The sequence below is a fragment of the Hemitrygon akajei genome, chromosome 10 (genome assembly GCF_048418815.1).
Source record: "Hemitrygon akajei chromosome 10, sHemAka1.3, whole genome shotgun sequence".
Taxonomy (NCBI): Eukaryota; Metazoa; Chordata; class Chondrichthyes; order Myliobatiformes; family Dasyatidae; genus Hemitrygon; species Hemitrygon akajei.
Genome location: NC_133133.1, coordinates 55921635 through 55939984, shown reverse-complemented (window position 1 = coordinate 55939984; position 18350 = coordinate 55921635). Strand labels below are relative to the sequence as shown.

At 41.3% G+C, this 18350-nt stretch overlaps 1 protein-coding gene across 4 annotated transcripts in view; it reads left to right on the top strand.

Annotated features, from left to right (window-relative positions):
* The window catches only part of LOC140734072 (amine oxidase [flavin-containing]-like), a 65385-nt gene that overhangs the window by 41019 nt on the left and 6016 nt on the right, over positions 1-18350 (top strand). For all 4 annotated transcript variants that reach the window (XM_073057655.1, XM_073057654.1, XM_073057653.1 and 1 more), the window contains 5 exons: positions 4375-4428; positions 6211-6268; positions 7392-7489; positions 11714-11825; positions 12210-12272. In XM_073057655.1, the coding sequence (XP_072913756.1) occupies positions 4375-4428; positions 6211-6268; positions 7392-7489; positions 11714-11825; positions 12210-12272 (385 nt within the window). The remainder of the gene's footprint in view (positions 1-4374; positions 4429-6210; positions 6269-7391; positions 7490-11713; positions 11826-12209; positions 12273-18350) is intronic.

Sequence of the window (18350 nt, the reverse complement as noted above, 5' to 3'; positions counted from 1 at the left end):
TAAGTAGTAAATGAAAAAGTGCAACATTTAACTGAAGTTGTGGAGTTTATTACCACTGGGGGTGTCCTGAATTTTTGCTGCATGCAAATAGTGATCTGTATTTTAAATTTTAATAGCCAATTAAAAAAACATATCTACATCTCAGAGGGTGCAGGGCCAGCACAGCATGAGCAGTCCTAAAATGTGAAAAGTTATGTAAGAAAGTTTTGTGCCAAAGTTCCACATGTTAGAGAGAACATTAACTGTTTCTTAAAACATAAAGTTTAGAGAAATCTTATTGTTATAAAATTTTGTTGCTGCTCACACACATCAATGAACCTATCTCCAATTCACAAATATTCACTCATAGTGAGAGCAATTCCATGTAGCAGTAAATATTATTGGAAATATCTGCTTAAAATAGTGATTGGGATAAAATATAAATAAGCTATTATTTGCATTTTTACAATGTCTTTAAGAATCAAGGACTTAAAAAGAAATTTTATCAAGTAAACTGATAGTAGGGTACATAAAGAGGAAGAAGACTAAATTATGGAGTAATTCACAGGTGGATGAACAAGTGTAGATATGGCTGAGGTAACTGGGAAAAAAATACTCTAAGAGGGTAAATGGAAATGATGGGAGTTAAACTTAAGAAAAAAGCAGAGCCTTGGTCTGTTATTAGAATGGGCTACCATTAGATCAGACGCAAGAGATGGCAGTCGCTGATCTGGAGCAACAAGTAAACTACTGGAGGAACCCAGTGGGAGAAGAGGAATTGTTAATGTACTGGGTCAAAACTGTGCACCAGCATCATTTAAGATCGGTGAGTTGTGTAACTATATACTTGGCAGATGGGTAGAAATAGCAGGGGGAAGCGACTTTGCTTAATTTCTTTTCATTTCAACGTTCTTCCAATCAGCTGTGTTCCTGGAAGAAAGTTTTAATTAGGAGAAAATGGAAGCTTGAGGCTGAAAGTCAGTTAATCCTGAAATAGATTCTGACCTTTGATTTGGATCATTCTCAGAGGCTCAGCTGGCACTTCGTGACTTGGACTGCAGTCGTATAGAAATTTCAAACAATCTACTTCGGTTTGGAGTGCCAAGAAAATGTAATCAAGCTTATTTCTTATATCCTATAGCAGTGCGAACAACCAATCAGATTACAGCTAGGATGTCACACTACCTTTTGCAGCTGAGTATTTCCTACCTGTTTTACTACATGCCTGGTGTTAGGTGATCAGTTGTGCTGGCAATAAAGAAGGTTAGTCAAGAAACGGCACCATTTAGTTCCCATTCTGCCCAAAAATTACCCATAAATTTACCTGGAGTAGATCACAGTCAATCATTCCTGAGTGAAGCAGGACTGGACATTTCCCTGCGCTGTACATACTACTGTGCCTGGCAGTTTCCTGGTCTCAGCCACTCATCAGCGGAAAACACTATTTCTTAACCTCTGCGATATTTGTGAGTAATGTACACCAGCAGAAGATTGTACCACTTTATTATTTTTCAAGCAATGGTACCAGCAGGAGTCCTGGCTGATTCGTGTCGGAAGACATAGATTGAGATACATGTGCTGGGGTTACGTGGATGGGGCTGTGAGTAATGTGGCGTCTTGTCCAGCATTTGGCTGTAGCAATGCTCATGCAATGATGCTAGTCAATGGTGACACTATTGCCAATCATCCGTTGTAGCCACGACAACTAATAAGCTGCCACTCAGGATTGGTCAGGGGCCTTGAGCCAGTAGACTGTGACATCACTGTTGCTGAAGAACATATTCCCACTGCTCCACATCCTACCTAGCTTTTCCAAAGAACATTGCGTTCAAAGCTCAGCTTTTCCAAGTCTCACTGAGGGAGGTGCCATGAACTCGTGCTTGGACAGCTCTCTCTGTAGAGATCAAAATCAACTCATCTCTGAATCTTTATTTCCACCAGATCTGCAGCAGGCCTCTTCATGCCTCCTGGTCTGTCCTCACTGCTGCGTCAGGGAAGTCCATCGGAGGGCGTACTTTTCTAGAAATAGCTTCATTTGTTTTAATTTCAGTGAGGAATGGCTGGCAATTCAAGCACTGCAACTTCCTACAAGTACAGACAACCAATGACTGCACTCAAGTGTACGCAAAAGCTCTCATGAAAAATCTGATTTATTTTCAGCACCAGAAACCGTTTCCTGTCTCAATACACAGCTGATTATCAATCATTAGAAGAATTTCCACATGTTAGTGCCACGTCTGCAGGAAGAACACAATATTTTCTTCCTGAGAGAATCTGCTCTGCTAGTTATTTCCCAGAGCAATGGATCTTGGCAGAACAAGTGGTTCCCTCTTTCTGCCTGGCTCCTGGCAATAATTTTGAGCTGCTTAGTGTTAGTACGATGTAACCCATGTAAGGACCAGGATGACTGAGGAAAATCTTCCAAAACTGAGATGATGTTGCTTGCATCAGTTCACAGACATACTGCATTGTCCATCCAGCGTGGTGTTCCAAGGCAGACTAGGCTACAGACCAAGTGCTGATAAATACGGTTATGTAGGATTTGATGGTCAGCATTGACATAGTGAGCTTAAGAGTCTGCTTCTGTGCTTTATGATTTAATGACTTCATGGTGAGGTTCTGCATCCTGCAAACAACAGTAGCCAGTACGGGTGGAAGAACAGCAAGGAGGCTTGGAGCCTGAGGCTATAGTGCAGAGCGTAAACAGTCTAAGCAAGCAGAGCAGAAGAAAGATAAAGGAGTCTGTGAATCTCCCTGCTCACCATCCACAGATTCATCTCCCAGCAAGGGATTTGATGCACCATCAATAACTCACTCTGAGACGTAAGAAGCGAGATATCGGCTTTTATTGACTGGAAGAATGAACAACACTACATCCTGGAGAATGAGGCCGGGCTCAGGCCTCAATCGCCTTTATACAGGGGTCTGTGGGAGGAGCCACAGGAGCAGTCCAGCCAGGTATATGTAGTTCACCACAGGATTGAGTGGGTATTCTTACACCTAGGGAACAGAGGTGGAGCCAGCTTCTACCAGCATCTTCTTAAGCAGACACTGCAGGTGTGCTGGCAAACAGGACGTCCCTCCTGACACTTCGATCATCAACAAGTCCCTTTCACCAAAGCCGGGAGTTTGCTCTTTCTCAGTTGCAGCCTCTCTCGCTCTCTTTCTCCACCAAGGCTGGTGTCTGTTACAGTGAAGGTGCTTTTAAAGGTTGGAGCCCTTTTCAGATTGGTGTGAAGCAAGTTGTGTGAAGGTGCATTGAATTGAACCTATCTTGTTGAGAGCTGTTTTGGCATGTACTGTATATCTGGGTCTCTTCCATCCCAACACTGATTCAAGCATCTCTTTGTGTAAAATAAAAACATTACCAAGTATGTTTTCTTTTGTTATTTCAAACATAAACCAAGTAAATAGATCATAAATTAAGCCAAGATATGCAAGATAATAAATAGTAAAGGAACAAATAGATGAAAAAAAGGTTGAGTTGGAGTTTCTTAATTTTACTGTATAATATTTTTTGCACAAAATTCTGGTAAATTTCATCACTGTGCCTCCCAAAATAGTTGGGTTGCTTTGCTATACTTGAGTAAAGCCAGTGAAAACCTAAAACTTTATTATAGTTTGCAACCTTCTTCTTGTAAGAACCTTTAGAGTGTACTCTTGTTTCTGTTGCTTACTACCTTGGGTTCACGAATCCAGGAAGAAGTCACTGCCTTTCCTTCTGGAACTGGGGACATGCAAATATAATAAGCCATTGATAAGAGATAATGAAAGGTTTATTATTCCAACTTTTGATGAAGCAATTCCAAATCCTGCACCTAAACATTTGAACCACCTTTAGTCTTAAATTTGTTGAATGCTGATTGCTTTATACAAGCCATTCATATAAATTTTACTCTAAATCCTTTAAAAACATAAAAAATCAGAATAAGAGTAGATGATAATATTAAGATTTCTCAATCATTTAGTAAGAATAATGGGTAATTCTGTTCACTTTCCTGCCCTAACCTCATATCACCTGATTCGTTTGATACCCATAAATCTGATTTTCTCAGTTTGAATGGACTCATTCACTGAGCATCTGCAACCAAACATTTAATGTATTTGCATAATAGTCATGTCCGTCTTTAAAACTCTAAATGACTTCCCTTAACCTGAGCCTAGATGTTCTGGCTCAAAGAAACAAGGTCTATCATGTCAATCCTTCTCAAATTTTTGTTCTCTTAAACTGTTAACTCCATGGAAAAGCACAAACCATTCCTGAAATTTAACAATCTCAGTTTGCAAAGAATAAGTTTCAGATTCCAGCACCTGCAGCTTCTCATGTGAATCCCAGAAGGCATCGACCAGGGACTGGATTATTAGTTATAATTGAGTGCTGCAATTTATTTCTAGATTTATACTGGCACGAAAGGCTCAACTCTTGCTGAATCTCACCAAAGCAGAGAGGTAGGTGTTGTAATTTTTGATATAATATTATGTGAATTTATATATAAAGAAGTCAGAAACCAGCTGATGTGTAAAAAGTGGCATTACAGATTCCCTCTATTATTGCTTTATGGAGTCCCAACAAGTTTCAGTACATTTAGCACAATTCCCATGTAGAACTCTGCTTAGAGCCACAAATGAGAGCATATAACCATACCAATGTGCTCTTCTTTTATTAAAATAGCTACCATTTTAAAATTGCTTTATTCCACAATGGTTCTGTAAATTATAGAGAATTTAATTGATTGGCTCTTCAAATAACATTGCAAGTAGCATATCATTCTCTGGGCTTGTAATTGAAACATTTATGACTGGTGTAACAAGCTGTTTTATCTTAAGTCTATCAGACTATTGTTCAAGGTCAGGGTCTGCCCATTTGTAGTTTGAAATTGGAATGCACTGAGGTATGAAAGCTTCTAAATGGTCCTCTGAAGTTGGGACTGGCTCCCCTTGCTTATCTGCCCAGTGAAAATTGCCACAAAATTGTCACTCTTTTGCAAGGAATGACTAATGGCAAAAATAGAAATATTAAGCAGAGTTTAAAAGACTATTACCCAATTAAAATAAACTACAAAACATTTAATGGATTACCTAGATCTATAACCTTAAAAGTTTAATTTTCCACATAAATTTTCTCCAAATTTAATTACTTCTTCCTACCCTGCCCTTTCAGATCTTTTTCTTCCCCATGATACTCCACTAATTACTTCAACCAGTATAGGTAGTAATGTTTCCTGTATCCCCAACTCAGTGTACAGAAGGAATGGTTGAAGTGAACTGTAAACAAACTTAACTTGCAAATACTTCGCTATGTATTGGGAAGCAAAACCCTCCGAACCATTGAGCATATCTACATGAAATGTTGGAGTAGAAAAGCTGCATCCATCATCAAAGGTCGTCAGCACCCAGATCATGCTCTCTTCTCACTGCTGCCATCAGGTAGAAGGTACAGGAGCCACAGGACTCACACCACCAGGTTCAAGAGCAGTTACTATCCCTCAACCATCAGGCTCTTGAACAGAAGAGTGTAACTACACTCACTTAAGGTCTCTTTTATCTTGTTATTTCATGGTTGTTATTTATTGCTATTTACTTATAATCTATATTTGCACAGTTTGTTTACTGTTTACAGTTCCTGATGTTTACAGTTTAAAAATCCTTTTTACAGTTACCTTTCTATAGGTTTGATAAGTATGCCCATAGAAAAAGAATCTCAGGGTTGTATGTGGTGACATGCATGTACTCTGATAATAAATTTTACTTCGAATTTTTGAAGTTTGAACTTTGAACTATGGCTCTGTATGATAGAAGTATAAAATCCCCAAGATATTCAGCAAGTCAGGCGGCATCTGTAGAGAGGAAAGCAGAGACAATATTTAAGGTCAATGACATTTCATAAGAATTGGAAAAGTGAGAAATACAGTATGTGTGTTTTACATTGCAGAGAAGAGAGAAGGGTGGTGGGAATTGGATTCAGACCAGCACTATCCAGTTGATGTTAGGAGAAAGCTTGTTAATCAGAACTGACCTGTTGGAGGTGTGATTTAATTTCTAATTTTTCTGAAGAAAAGTCGTTGACATCAAACATTAACACTGTTTCTCTCTCCACAGAAGCTGTCTGACCTGAGTATTCCCATTTTTTTTTTGTTTTATTCCAGATTTCCAGTGTCTGTGGTATATTGTTCCTCAGTTTCAACCTAACTACATTTCTGATGAGATTTTTAAAGAAGTCTTTTTTTTCAGGAAGAAAAAAATTTGCCAGATTTATGCACGAGTACTGGGGACAGATGAAGCCCTACACGTAAGACCTTTGCCCTGAGAGTCCATTGTAATAGCTTTTCATATGTTAGTAATGAAGCCTTCATTCAATGGGGAAGGGCAATATGGAGCAAACTGCAAATGGCACTCATGCCTCCTCAAACACAAATCTACTTGTCAGGTTGGCGATTCTTGAGTAAGTGCCAATAAAGGGGTGAGAGGAGTGATTTGGGGCAGGGGGCAACCCTCTACTGGCACTAGATTTCAGGGGTACTGTAACTTGGACTTGAACTTATGTTCCCTCTTGCTCCATGATGAATATTTTTAAACGTTTTTTTACTTGCTAAGTGGGAGCGAATTTTCTAGCAGAAACATTAGAGTGAAATTGAGTCCTGCTTTGCTCAGGTCAACGTAGTCTGATTGAGTGGCCCTGAAATAGACATTGGGTTTCTCACTGGAAGGGTGTTAGGAATTCTTCAAATTGTGAGTAGAAGGTGCACTTATAAGGAGAAGGATTTGTTGAATTTTCTGCAGTTGATTCTCTGTTTTACTGAATGTATTGTGTCATGCTGTCAATCTTCCTGAATGAGCCCAGACAGTTAGTAAAGACTCATGATCAGATCGTGCTATGATGGCTAAGCTTCACTCAGATATCAATCATTAACTATGGAAGACCCACATCACTACTTGATGAAGAGCATGTTTCCCACACTCGGCACTGCAGTTCAGTTCAGTAGTCTGTGTAAGTTTTCTGTGCAGAATTTCTGAGACACATCTTCCTCTTACAAAGTATACTGCAAGTCCGCTGCCCACAAAATGTCAATGTGGAATCACTTATCATCAAAATTACTTCATACCCAATGCACTCTGAAAATTAAATAAGATGCAATCAGCATACCAGAAGCCTGGTTGGTGCCTCACATTACATACAACTTAGGGGAAATCCAGAAACACATTGACACAAAGACTTGAACAGTTTCAATGTTGGCTCTCTCTTTGCAAAATGGCCACATTAGATCAATTGGTCCTTGGCTTTCAATAGATGATTTTTCAAAGGAGGTTGTTCTACAGACTCAGAAAAAAATTGAATACTAATATACAGCTGCTGATAAAACACTTTTGTTATTATTACATGCAATTTCTAGATGATTCTTTATTTTTGTCAGGCTGTTCATTATGAAGAAAAGGATTGGTGTGCAGAACAGTATTCAGGTGGCTGCTATACTGCATACTTCCCTCCTGGAACATTTGTTCAATTTGGCAGGTAAGCATATTATAATATTTGCTCATAATAGCTGCACAATAGAACAGACTGTTCCTCATGTCAGTATAATGGAGTCAACAGTATGCTTACAATCATAATGGACTTGTACAGATGAATACCTATCACTTGTAATTCATCCTGGCAGTTGTTGAAAGTGAACTGAACCATTCACAAAATTGGTATTATGTCTGCCCTATAGTTAGATATTGTATTTCATATCCATGCCTTCCCTATTTCTCACTCTGTTATACCGCATCTGATGATACCAACATCTCTTAGATATGCAGGAATGTCTTCTGATGAGGCAATAATTACCAGAAATGGACCTTCTCCAACTCCACTCCCTTGACCTCTTATTTATTTCTGAGACCTGAATTACATATAACTGGTACCTCAAGGTCCTGATCAGATGCCAGTAACTTGTTTCCATAAAATCCAGGAATTTCATTTTAAGTTTAAGTGAAACCATATTAATGTTCTCAGTCAGTATGACCCCAACATTGCAGCTGTAGTTGCACTTGATCAGTTACCTTGGACTGACCATATCATTCACAGACTCCAGTCTCTGAGCTCCATCACAGGAAGATTTCACAAAGCAGACAAAGACAAGCATACCTGCCTTTTTGTTGGTTATATAGAACAGTCTATGGTAATGCTCCACAACTCCTCCTGTGCTACGTTGACAACTGCATTGGTGCTTCTTCAGGTACCTATAATAAGCTTGTCAATTTCATCAACTTTGCCTCCAACTTCCACCCTGCCCTTAAATTCACTCGGTCCATTTCTAACACCTCTCTCCCCTTTCTTGATCGCTCTGTTTCCATCTCTGGAGACAAACTGTCTACTGACATCTTTTACAACCTTACCGATACCCACAACTATCTCGACCATATCTCTTTCCACCCTGTCTCCTGTAAAAATGCCATTCCATATTCTCAGTTCCTCCGTCTCTGCCACATCTGTTCCCAGGATGAGGCATTCCTTTCCAGGACATCAGAGATGTCCTCCTTCTTCAAAGAGCAGTTACCCTTCCTCTGCCATTGATACAGCCTTTGGCTGCATCTCCTCCATTTCCCACACATCGGTGCTCACCTTAACGAGGATGGAGTTCCCCTTGTGCTCAATTACCATCCCATGAGTCTCTGCATCCAACACATAATTCTCCATAACTTCCAGCATCTTCAATGGGATCCCACCAACAAAATTACCTTTACCTCCCCCCACTCACCAAGTTCCATTTTCCACATGGATCACTCTCTCCATGACTCCCTTGACCATTCGTCTCTCCCCACTAATCTCCCTCCTGGCACATATCCCTGCAAGTGGCACAAATGTTACACATGCCCATTCACCTCCTCACTTATCCCTGTTCAGGGCCTCGAGCAGTCCTTCCAGGTGAAGTAACACTTCACCTGCAAATCTGCTCAGTTACTCATTGTATCTGGTGCTCCTGATACAACTTCATCTAAATTGCTGAGACCCAACCTAACTTGGGGGACCGCTTTGATGAGCACCTTTGCTCCATCTGCCCAAAGTGTATTTACCTGGTAACCAACAATTTTAATTCTTATCCCCATTCCCGTTCTGACATTTTAGAAACAGAGAAACACAGAAGACCTGCAGCACAATACCGGCCCTTCGGCCCACGAAGTTGTGCCGAACATGTCCCCACCTTAGAAATCACTAGACTTACCTACAGCCCTCTATTTTTCTAAGCTCGATGTACCTATGAAAAAGCCTCTTTTTTTTGTAATTTATTTTTTTATTGAAGTTCATCATCAAACATTTCCATAAGATGTATTTCAGACATTGTACATATATATCATATAATCATATATATCACAAAATCTCCACAAAGTATTTGTGTGTATATATATATGTATATATAGGAGGAGTACACAGGGAAATATTTTCTGTGTTATGGATTTGTTCACTGACTTTTATGAATACTGCATTGGGGGCCCTCAACTCACAAGTAGGAGGGGTTATCCCCCACAGCTAGACATTTCCTCTAGCTCAATGCAGGGTCATCTACTAGAGACCTCAGCCTTGGAATCACACGTTCGTTGCCATTTTTGTTATTATTTGTGTTTCTTGGTTCTTATTTGTTCAGGGAGTAGATCGATTAAGTTTTATTCTAATTACAATGATACATTGACAGATAAATACAGATGGCTAAGGACAAGGTAAAATTCATTTCTTTTAATGTCAATAGGCTATTAAATCCAATCAAACGTAAGAGAATTTTATCCAATTTGGAACAATTTGATTCATACTGGGAAAAATGGTTTAACTACATAATGCCTCATAGGCCTGATTTTATTCTCACAAATCAATAAATCTGTTATAAAAAAAAAGATCACTCCCTACTTGTACATAGTTCTTTCCTTTTGCTTGTTTTTTCTTTCCACTCTTTTCTATAAGTGTGTACCTCAGATAAATACTTTGTGGAGATTTTGTGATATATATGATTATATGATATATATGTACAATGTCTGAAATACATCTTATGGAGATGTTTGTTTGATGATGAACTTCAATAAAAAAAATTACCAAAAAAAAGAGGCTTTTTCATAGGTACATCGAGCTTAGAAAAATAGAGGGCTGTAGGTAAGTCTAGTGATTTCTAAGCTAGGGACATGTTGGGCACAACTTCGTGGGCCGAAGGGCCGGTATTGTGCTGCAGGTCTTCTGTGTTTCTCTGTTTCTAAAATGTCAGAACGGGAATGGGGATAAGAATTAAAATTGTTGGTTACCAGGTAAATACACTTTGGGCAGATGGAGCAAAGGTGCTCATCAAAGCGGTCCCCCAAGTTAGGTTGGGTCTCAGCAATTTAGATGAAGTTGTATCAGGAGCACCAGATACAATGAGTAACTGAGCAGATTTGCAGGTGAAGTGTTACTTCACCTGGAAGGACTGCTCGAGGCCCTGAACAGGGATAAGTGAGGAGGTGAATGGGCATGTGTAACATTTGTGCCACTTGCAGGGATATGTGCCAGGAGGGAGATTAGTGGGGAGAGACGAATGGTCAAGGGAATCATGGAGAGAGTGATCCATGTGGAAAATGGAACTTGGTGAGTGGGGGGAGGTAAAGGTAATTTTGTTGGTGGGATCCCATTGAAGATGCTGGAAGTTATGGAGAATTATGTGTTGGATGCAGAGACTCATGGGATGGTAATTGAGCACAAGGGGAACTCCATCCTCGTTAAGGTGAGCACCGATGTGTGGGAAATGGAGGAGATGCAGCCAAAGGCTGTATCAATGGCAGAGGAAGGGAAACTGCTCTTTGAAGAAGGAGGACATCTCTGATGTCCTGAAAAGGAATGCCTCATCCTGGGAACAGATGTGGCAGAGACGGAGGAACTGAGAATATGGAATGGCATTTTTACAGGAGACAGGGTGGAAAGAGATATGGTCGAGATAGTTGTGGGTATCGGTAAGGTTGTAAAAGATGTCAGTAGACAGTTTGTCTCCAGAGATGGAAACAGAGCGATCAAGAAAGGGGAGAGAGGTGTTAGAAATGGACCGAGTGAATTTAAGGGCAGGGTGGAAGTTGGAGGCAAAGTTGATGAAATTGACAAGCTTATTATAGGTACCTGAAGAAGCACCAATGCAGTTGTCAACGTAGCACAGGAGGAGTTGTGGAGCATTACCATAGACTGTTCTATATAACCAACAAAAAGGCAGGTATGCTTGTCTTTGTCTGCTTTGTGAAATCTTCCTGTGATGGAGCTCAGAGACTGGAGTCTGTGAATGATATGGTCAGTCCAAGGTAACTGATCAAGTGCAACTACAGCTGCAATGTTGGGGTCATACTGACTGAGAACACTAATATGGTTTCACTTAAACTTAAAATGAAATTCCTGGATTTTATGGAAACAAGTTACTGGTATCTGATCAGGACCTTGAGGTACCAGTTATATGTAATTCAGGTCTCAGAAACAAATAAGAGGTCAAGGGAGTGGAGTTGGAGAAGGTCCATTTCTGGTAATTATTGCCTCATCAGAAGACATTCCTGCATATCTAAGAGAAGTTGGTATCATCAGAGGACCCAGGGCTTCATAGCGGCCTGTTAGATTGACATCTTGATCAGCACTGGTTGCACAGAATTCAGTAATTGAGGTTGTGTTCAGAATCTGTCTTAATCACGAGGTGAATACTAAGCATTAGATAAAGTGATTTGCTTTGATGGTTTAACTCACAACACTGCTTTCAATGTGCAGAGTTCTCCGAGAACCTTTTGGGAGACTCTACTTTGCTGGCACTGAAACAGCTACCAAGTGGAGTGGTTACATGGATGGAGCCGTACAGGCTGGGGAACGTGCTGCCAGAGAGGTAAACCAGAATAAACAGGAGTGAGACTTTAGATTATTGCCTTCCTCTTCGTTCCCTTCATTCAAACCTCTGTACATTTCCCTGTTGTGGTTCATACCGACTAGAGTTTCTGGAATTGCCAGCCCACACTAACTTCCTGAGTAGAGAGGAAGAAGGGTGTCTGATGATGGTGAAGTGAAGTACTAGATGTTCAAACTGTAGGGGACAGGCTTACTTTATGCTGACATAGGAGAGAAGTCAGTGGCATCTCTGTGTGCCAATACACAAAGACTGAGGGAGAGGGATTGTACTTTCGCCAAAGTGACACACAGGTCTGAGTTCATGTTTGGTTCTAGTTGAACTACTGCTCAGTAATGTTCTCATTAAGCCTGTGTTCCATTGTAGGTGATGTGCGCAATGGGAATCATTCCAGAGGCTGCAATCTGGACTCCTGAACCTGAAATTCAAGTAAGTGCTGAAAAGGCTAAACAAAAACTGCGCATTTCCAAATCAGTCTGACGAGTTGGCATTTATTGGGTAATTTCTGTGATGGTACAAGCAGGAGAGGAGAGTAGGAGCCCCATTACTTTATGCAGTGAACATAACAACACTTTCCCAAATGCAAATGCACACGGTGATCCAGAGTGCTGAAAAAAGTGAAAACAAAAAAACAGGTCAGGCAGTATCTGTGCAGAAAGAAATAGAATTAACGATTCAGGTTCCAAGTTCAAAGTAAATTTATTATCAAAGTACATATATGTCACCATGTCCAACCCTGAGATTCATTTTCTTGCGGCCAGTCACGGTACATACAAGAAACACAATATAATCAATGAAAAACTGGGCACAACAGGACAAGCACCCAATATGCAAATATAAAAAGAAAAATGCAAACAAAATAATAATTAATAAATAAATAGATAGATAGATAAATAAATAAATAATGAGAACCTGAGATGAGGTGTCCTTAAATTGAGTCCATTGATTGTGGGAACAGCTCAATGATAGGGCACATGAAATCGAAAGAAGTTTCTGCTCTGGTTCAAGAGCCTATGGTTGAGGGATAATAACTGTTCCTGAACCTGGTGGTGTGGGTCCTGAGGCACCTGTACCTTCTTCCTGATGGCAGCAGCGAGAAGAGAACATGGCCTGGGTGGTGAGGGTCCTTTATGATGGATGTTGCTTTCCTATGACAGCGCTCCATGTAGATATGCTCAATGGTGGGGAGGGCTTTACGTGTGATGGACTGGGCCACATCCACTACTTTTTATAGGCTTTTCCATAGAAGGGCATTGATGTTTCCATGTCAGGCTGTGATACGACCAGTCAATATATTCTCCACCATTTATTTGTAGAAGTTTGTCAAAGTTTTAGATGACATGACAAATCTTCGCAAACTTCTAAGAAAGTAGCAGTTCTGCCATGCTTTCTACGTAATGGCACTTATGAGCTGGACCCAAGACAGAATCTCTGAAATGATAACACCGAGAAATTTAAAGTTGCTAACCCTCTTCACCTCTAATCCCCCAATGAAGATTGGTTCACGTTCCTCCAGTTTTCTCTTCTTAAAGTCAATAATCGTCTCCTTAGTTTTTCTGACATTGAGCGAGAGGTTGTTGCTGTGGCACCACTCAGTCAGATTTTCAATCTCCCTCCTATATGCTGATGTGTCACCACTTCTGATTTGTCCAATGACAGTGGTGTGATCGGCAAACTTAGATATATGGCATTGGAGCTGTGCTTAGCCTCACAGTCTTACTTGTGTAGCAAGTAGAGCAGGGGGCTAAGCACACGGCCTTGTGATGCATCTGTGCTGATGGAGATTGTGGAGGAGATATTGTTGTCAATTCAAACTGAGGGGTCTGCAAGTGAGGAAATTAAGGATCCAGTTGCACATGAAGGTATTGAGGCCAAGGTCTTGAAGCTTGTTGATAGTTTTAAGGGGATGATAGTATTGAATGCAAAGCTGTAGTCAATGAAGAGCATCCTGATGTATGCATCCTCACTGTCCAGGTGTTCCAGGGTTAAGCGTAAAGCTGATGAAATGACATCTGCTGTTGATCTGTTGGGACAATAGGCAAAATGGAGTAGATCTAAGTTGCTTCTCAGGCAGGAGTTAATATGTTTCATCACCAACCTGTCAAAGTACTTCATCACAGTGGATGTAAATGCTACTGGTTGAAAGTTATTGAGGCAGGTTACCATGTTCTTCTTAGACACTGATATAATTGAAGCCTGAATGAAATAGGTGAGTACCTCAAACTGCTGAAGCGAAAGATTAAAGATACCGGTGAACACTCCAGCTAGCTGATCAGCACAGGTGTTTATTGCTTGACCAGGTGCACCATCCGGGCTGGATACTTTCTGTAGGTTCTCCCCCCTGAAAGATGCTCTCATGTCAGCCTCAGTGACTGAAATCAGAGGGTCATAGGGGGCTGTGGGAGTTTGTGAAGATGCCTCCATGCTTTGTTGGTCAAAGCGAGCATAAAAGACATTGAACTCATCGGGGAGCAAATTCTTGTTGCCACCTATGTCACTTGGTTTCACTTTGTAGGAGATGATAGCATTCAAGCCCTGCCACAGCTGTCAAGCATCCTTCAGTGATTCACATCTGGTCTGGAATTGCTATTTCACATGTGAGATAGTTTTCCATGATTGTACCTGGACCTCTTGGTCTCCAGACCTGAATGCCACTGATCTGGCAGATTGTGGATCTCTTGGTTCATCAGGGCTTCTGGTTAGAAAAGACTCTGAATTATTTATTGTTATAAAGTTCATGACAATCATGGTGTATTCATTCAGATCCTCTAATGGGTCCTTGAACATTCATTCAGATCCTCTAATGGGCCCAGTCTACTGAATCAAAGAAATCCCAATAGCCACTCCTCAACTTCCCATGACCACCAACCAAGGTTGTCCTTATCTCTGGAGCCTTGCTCTTTAGCCTCTGCCTGTATGTAGGTAGGAGTAGGACACCCAAGTGATCTGATCAGATATCCTGAAATGTAGTCTTGGCATAGAACAGTAGGCATTCCTAATCATATTGAACTAGTGCTCGAGTATTTTGGGATCCCTGGTGCTGCAGGTAATATGTTGATGATAATTAGGCAGAGGCTTCTTCAAACAAGCCTGATCATAGTCACTGACTATGATTTGAAAGGCATTAGGTTAGGCTGTTTCTTGTTTGCTAATCACAGCATACAAAGCGTCGAGTGCTTGTTTAACATCTGCCTTTGACAGTATGTATATTTTGGTTAGGATCATGGAGAAGAACTCCCTTGGTAAATAGAATGGATGGCACTTAATCATCAGGTGGTGCAGATCAAGGGAACGAGAGTATAACAAGTTTGCTGCATCTGATAAACTGCAAAGAGTTTATCATGTAATACAAATCCCCACTTTTTGACTTCTCCATATCAGCAGTCTGGTCTATCCTGTCTGTCAAGAAGCCCTTGGGTCTTACCAATATATCCGACGTGTCCAGGGTGAACACATCCGGGGTTCATGTGTCTCCATGAAACACAGAACACAGCAATTCCTTTTATCCTGCCAATGTGGCAATCTTACCCATAGATCCTCAATCTTGTTCATCTGCGATTGTACATTTGCTAACAAGGTGCTGGGTACAGGGAGTTTCATTCCTCGGTGGTTCATTCTGGCTTGGAGGCTTCCCCTCCTGCCTCTCCTTTGGACGTGGTGATAAAAGTGCCATACCTCCATGCTTGAGAGTTAAATCCACTGAGTCTTTCAGAAGTTTATGAAATCGCTAGTTCATTCAGATGGCTCAAAAGTATATTACTTTAAAGGGAAATTACAGGCTGAAGATTACAGTAAGAGTAATTCAGAACAATATTTAGAAGTTATGTAACTAGCCCGGAACACATTGCCATAGTTCACCAGTGCCATCTTGACACCTGGTTGATGGATTTTCATGAGAAACCTTCACCTGATGAAAAGCCATCAGCCTGAAACATCAATGCTGGTCTACCTCTCCACAGTTGCTGTCTGACCTGCTGAGTATTTCCATCATTTTCTATTTTTATATATTTTCTTTAATATGCTCCTTACAATGCACCTCTTTATTTGGTTTGTTTTTTTTGTTGTCACTCAAAGATCATAGTGGAATTTAGATGACTGCCAAGTGAAGCATTTTGGAACTTTTATAAATCTAGCTGTTGTTTCTGCTGCTGTTCTTCCCGCTTCAAAATGGGTTGATATAAGTGTGAATTGCAGGTAGCTTAAGTCTTAACACTGCCTCTATATTTTAATTATATATTATACTTATGAAGCTGTCTTCTGATGGGGATGTGTGTTCAGAAATTACGCAATAATGTTATGGTTCAATCCCTGAATCCTCTCACTTGCACTCCAGGAGAGCCGTCTCATTGAACTTGCTGCTTCAATGGCAATGTAAATGAATAGACTGATGCGGTGAATGTGGAGTAATCTAAAAGCAAATGTTCTGTTTTGGAGCCCTTTAATGAGTCAGAGTCATCGAGCACAGAGGATGAGATGTTTGCAGACTTGAAGCAAATTAGGGTGGATAAATCCCCAGGGCCTGACAAGGTGTTCGCTCGGACCCTGTGGGAGACAAGTGCAGAAGTTGCAGGGACCTCAGCAAAGATACTTAAAATGTCCTTAGTTATGGGTGGGGTTCCAGAGGATTGGGGAATGGCTAATGTTAATCTGTTGTTTAAGAAAGGCTCTAAAAATAAACCAGGAAACTATAAACTAGTGAGCCAGATATCAGTAGTGTGTGAGTTATTGGAAGGCATTCTATAGGACCAAATATATAGGTATTTGGATAGGCAGGGACAGATTAGGGATAGTCAGCATGTCTTTGTGCATGGTAGGTCGTGTCTAACCAACCTTAGAGTTTTTCACACACATCTGCTCTCACTCCATCCTCCCACCACCCCACCAGTGATGGGTTCATCTTGTCCTCACCTATCACCCCACCAGCCTCCACATCCAGCACATAATTCTCCATAACCTCCATCATCTCCATTGGGATCCCACCATCCTTCTCTTCACTTTCTGCTTCTGCTGGATCATTCCCTACTTGACTCCCTTGTCCAATTGTCCCTCCCCACTGATCTCCCTCCTGGTACTTATCCTTGCAAGCGGAACATGTGCTACACCTGCCCGACACCTTCTCCCTCACTATCATTCAGGCCCCAAACAGTCCTTCCAGGTGAGGTGATACTTCACCTGTGAGTCTGTTGGAATCATCTACTGTATCTGGTGCTCCAGTGTGCCTTCTTGTATAGCGGTGAAACCCAACATAGATTGGGAGACCGCTTCGCCAAGCACCTACATTCCGTCCGCCAGAAAAAGCGGGATCTCCCAGTGGCCACCCATTTTAATTCCACTTCCCATTCCTATTTCAACATGTCAGTCCACGGCCTTCTCTACTATCGCGATCAGACAACACTCAGGTTCGAGGAACAACATTTTATATTCTGTCTGGGTAGCCTCCAACCTGATGGCATGAACATCGATTTCTTGAACTTCTGGTAATGCCCCCCCCCCCCACTCCTTCACCATTTGCTATTCCCATTTCCTTCTCTCACCTTACTTATCTCCTTACCTGGCCTTCATCTCCCTCTGGTGCTCCTCCCCCTTTTTCTTCCTTCTGTCCTCTCCTATCAGATCCCCCCATCTCCAGCCCTGTATCTCTTTCACCAATCAACTTCCCAGCTCTTTAGTTCACCCTTCACCCTCCTGGTTTCACCCATCACCTTCATTTCTTCCTCCTCTCCCCCCACCTTACTCTGACTCCTCATCGTTTTTTTCTCCAGTCCTGATGAAGGGCCTCGGCCAGAAACATGGACTGTACTCTTTCCCTTAGATGCTGCCTGGCCTGTTGAGATCAATGTGAATACACACTGTGTCTGTACTACTGGGAGTTTTTTGAGGAGGTTATCAGGAAAGCTGATGAAGGCAAGGCAGTGGATGTTGTCTATATGGATTTAGCAAGGCCTTTGACAAGTTCACACATAGAAGGCTGGTCAAGCAACTTTGTTGCTAGGCATTCAGAATGAGGTAGTAAATTGGATTAGACATTGGCTTCACAGGAGAAACCAGACAGTGGTAGTAGACGGTTGCATGGTTATTTCTCTGACTGTGGCTAGTGCTGGGCCACAGGGTTCACCTGTATAGATGTGGATGATAGTGTGGTTAACTGAATCAGCAAATTGCGGATGACACCTAGATTGGGGCTATAGTGAACAGTGAAGAAGGCTACCAAAGCTTGCAGCGAGATCTGGACCAGCTAGTAAAATGGCTGGTGGAATTTAATGCAGATAAGTGTTAGGTGTTGCACCTTGGGAGGACAAAGCAGGATAGGTCTTACATGGTGGGAGGTCAGGCACTGAGGAGTGCGTTAGAGCAGAGGGGTATCAGAATACAGGTCCATAATTCCCTTGAAAATGCTGTCACAGGTAGATTGGGTCATAAAGAAAACTTTTGGCACATTGGCCTTCATAAATCAAAGTAGTGAATACAGGAGTCAGGATGTTATGTTGACATTGTATAAGGTACTGA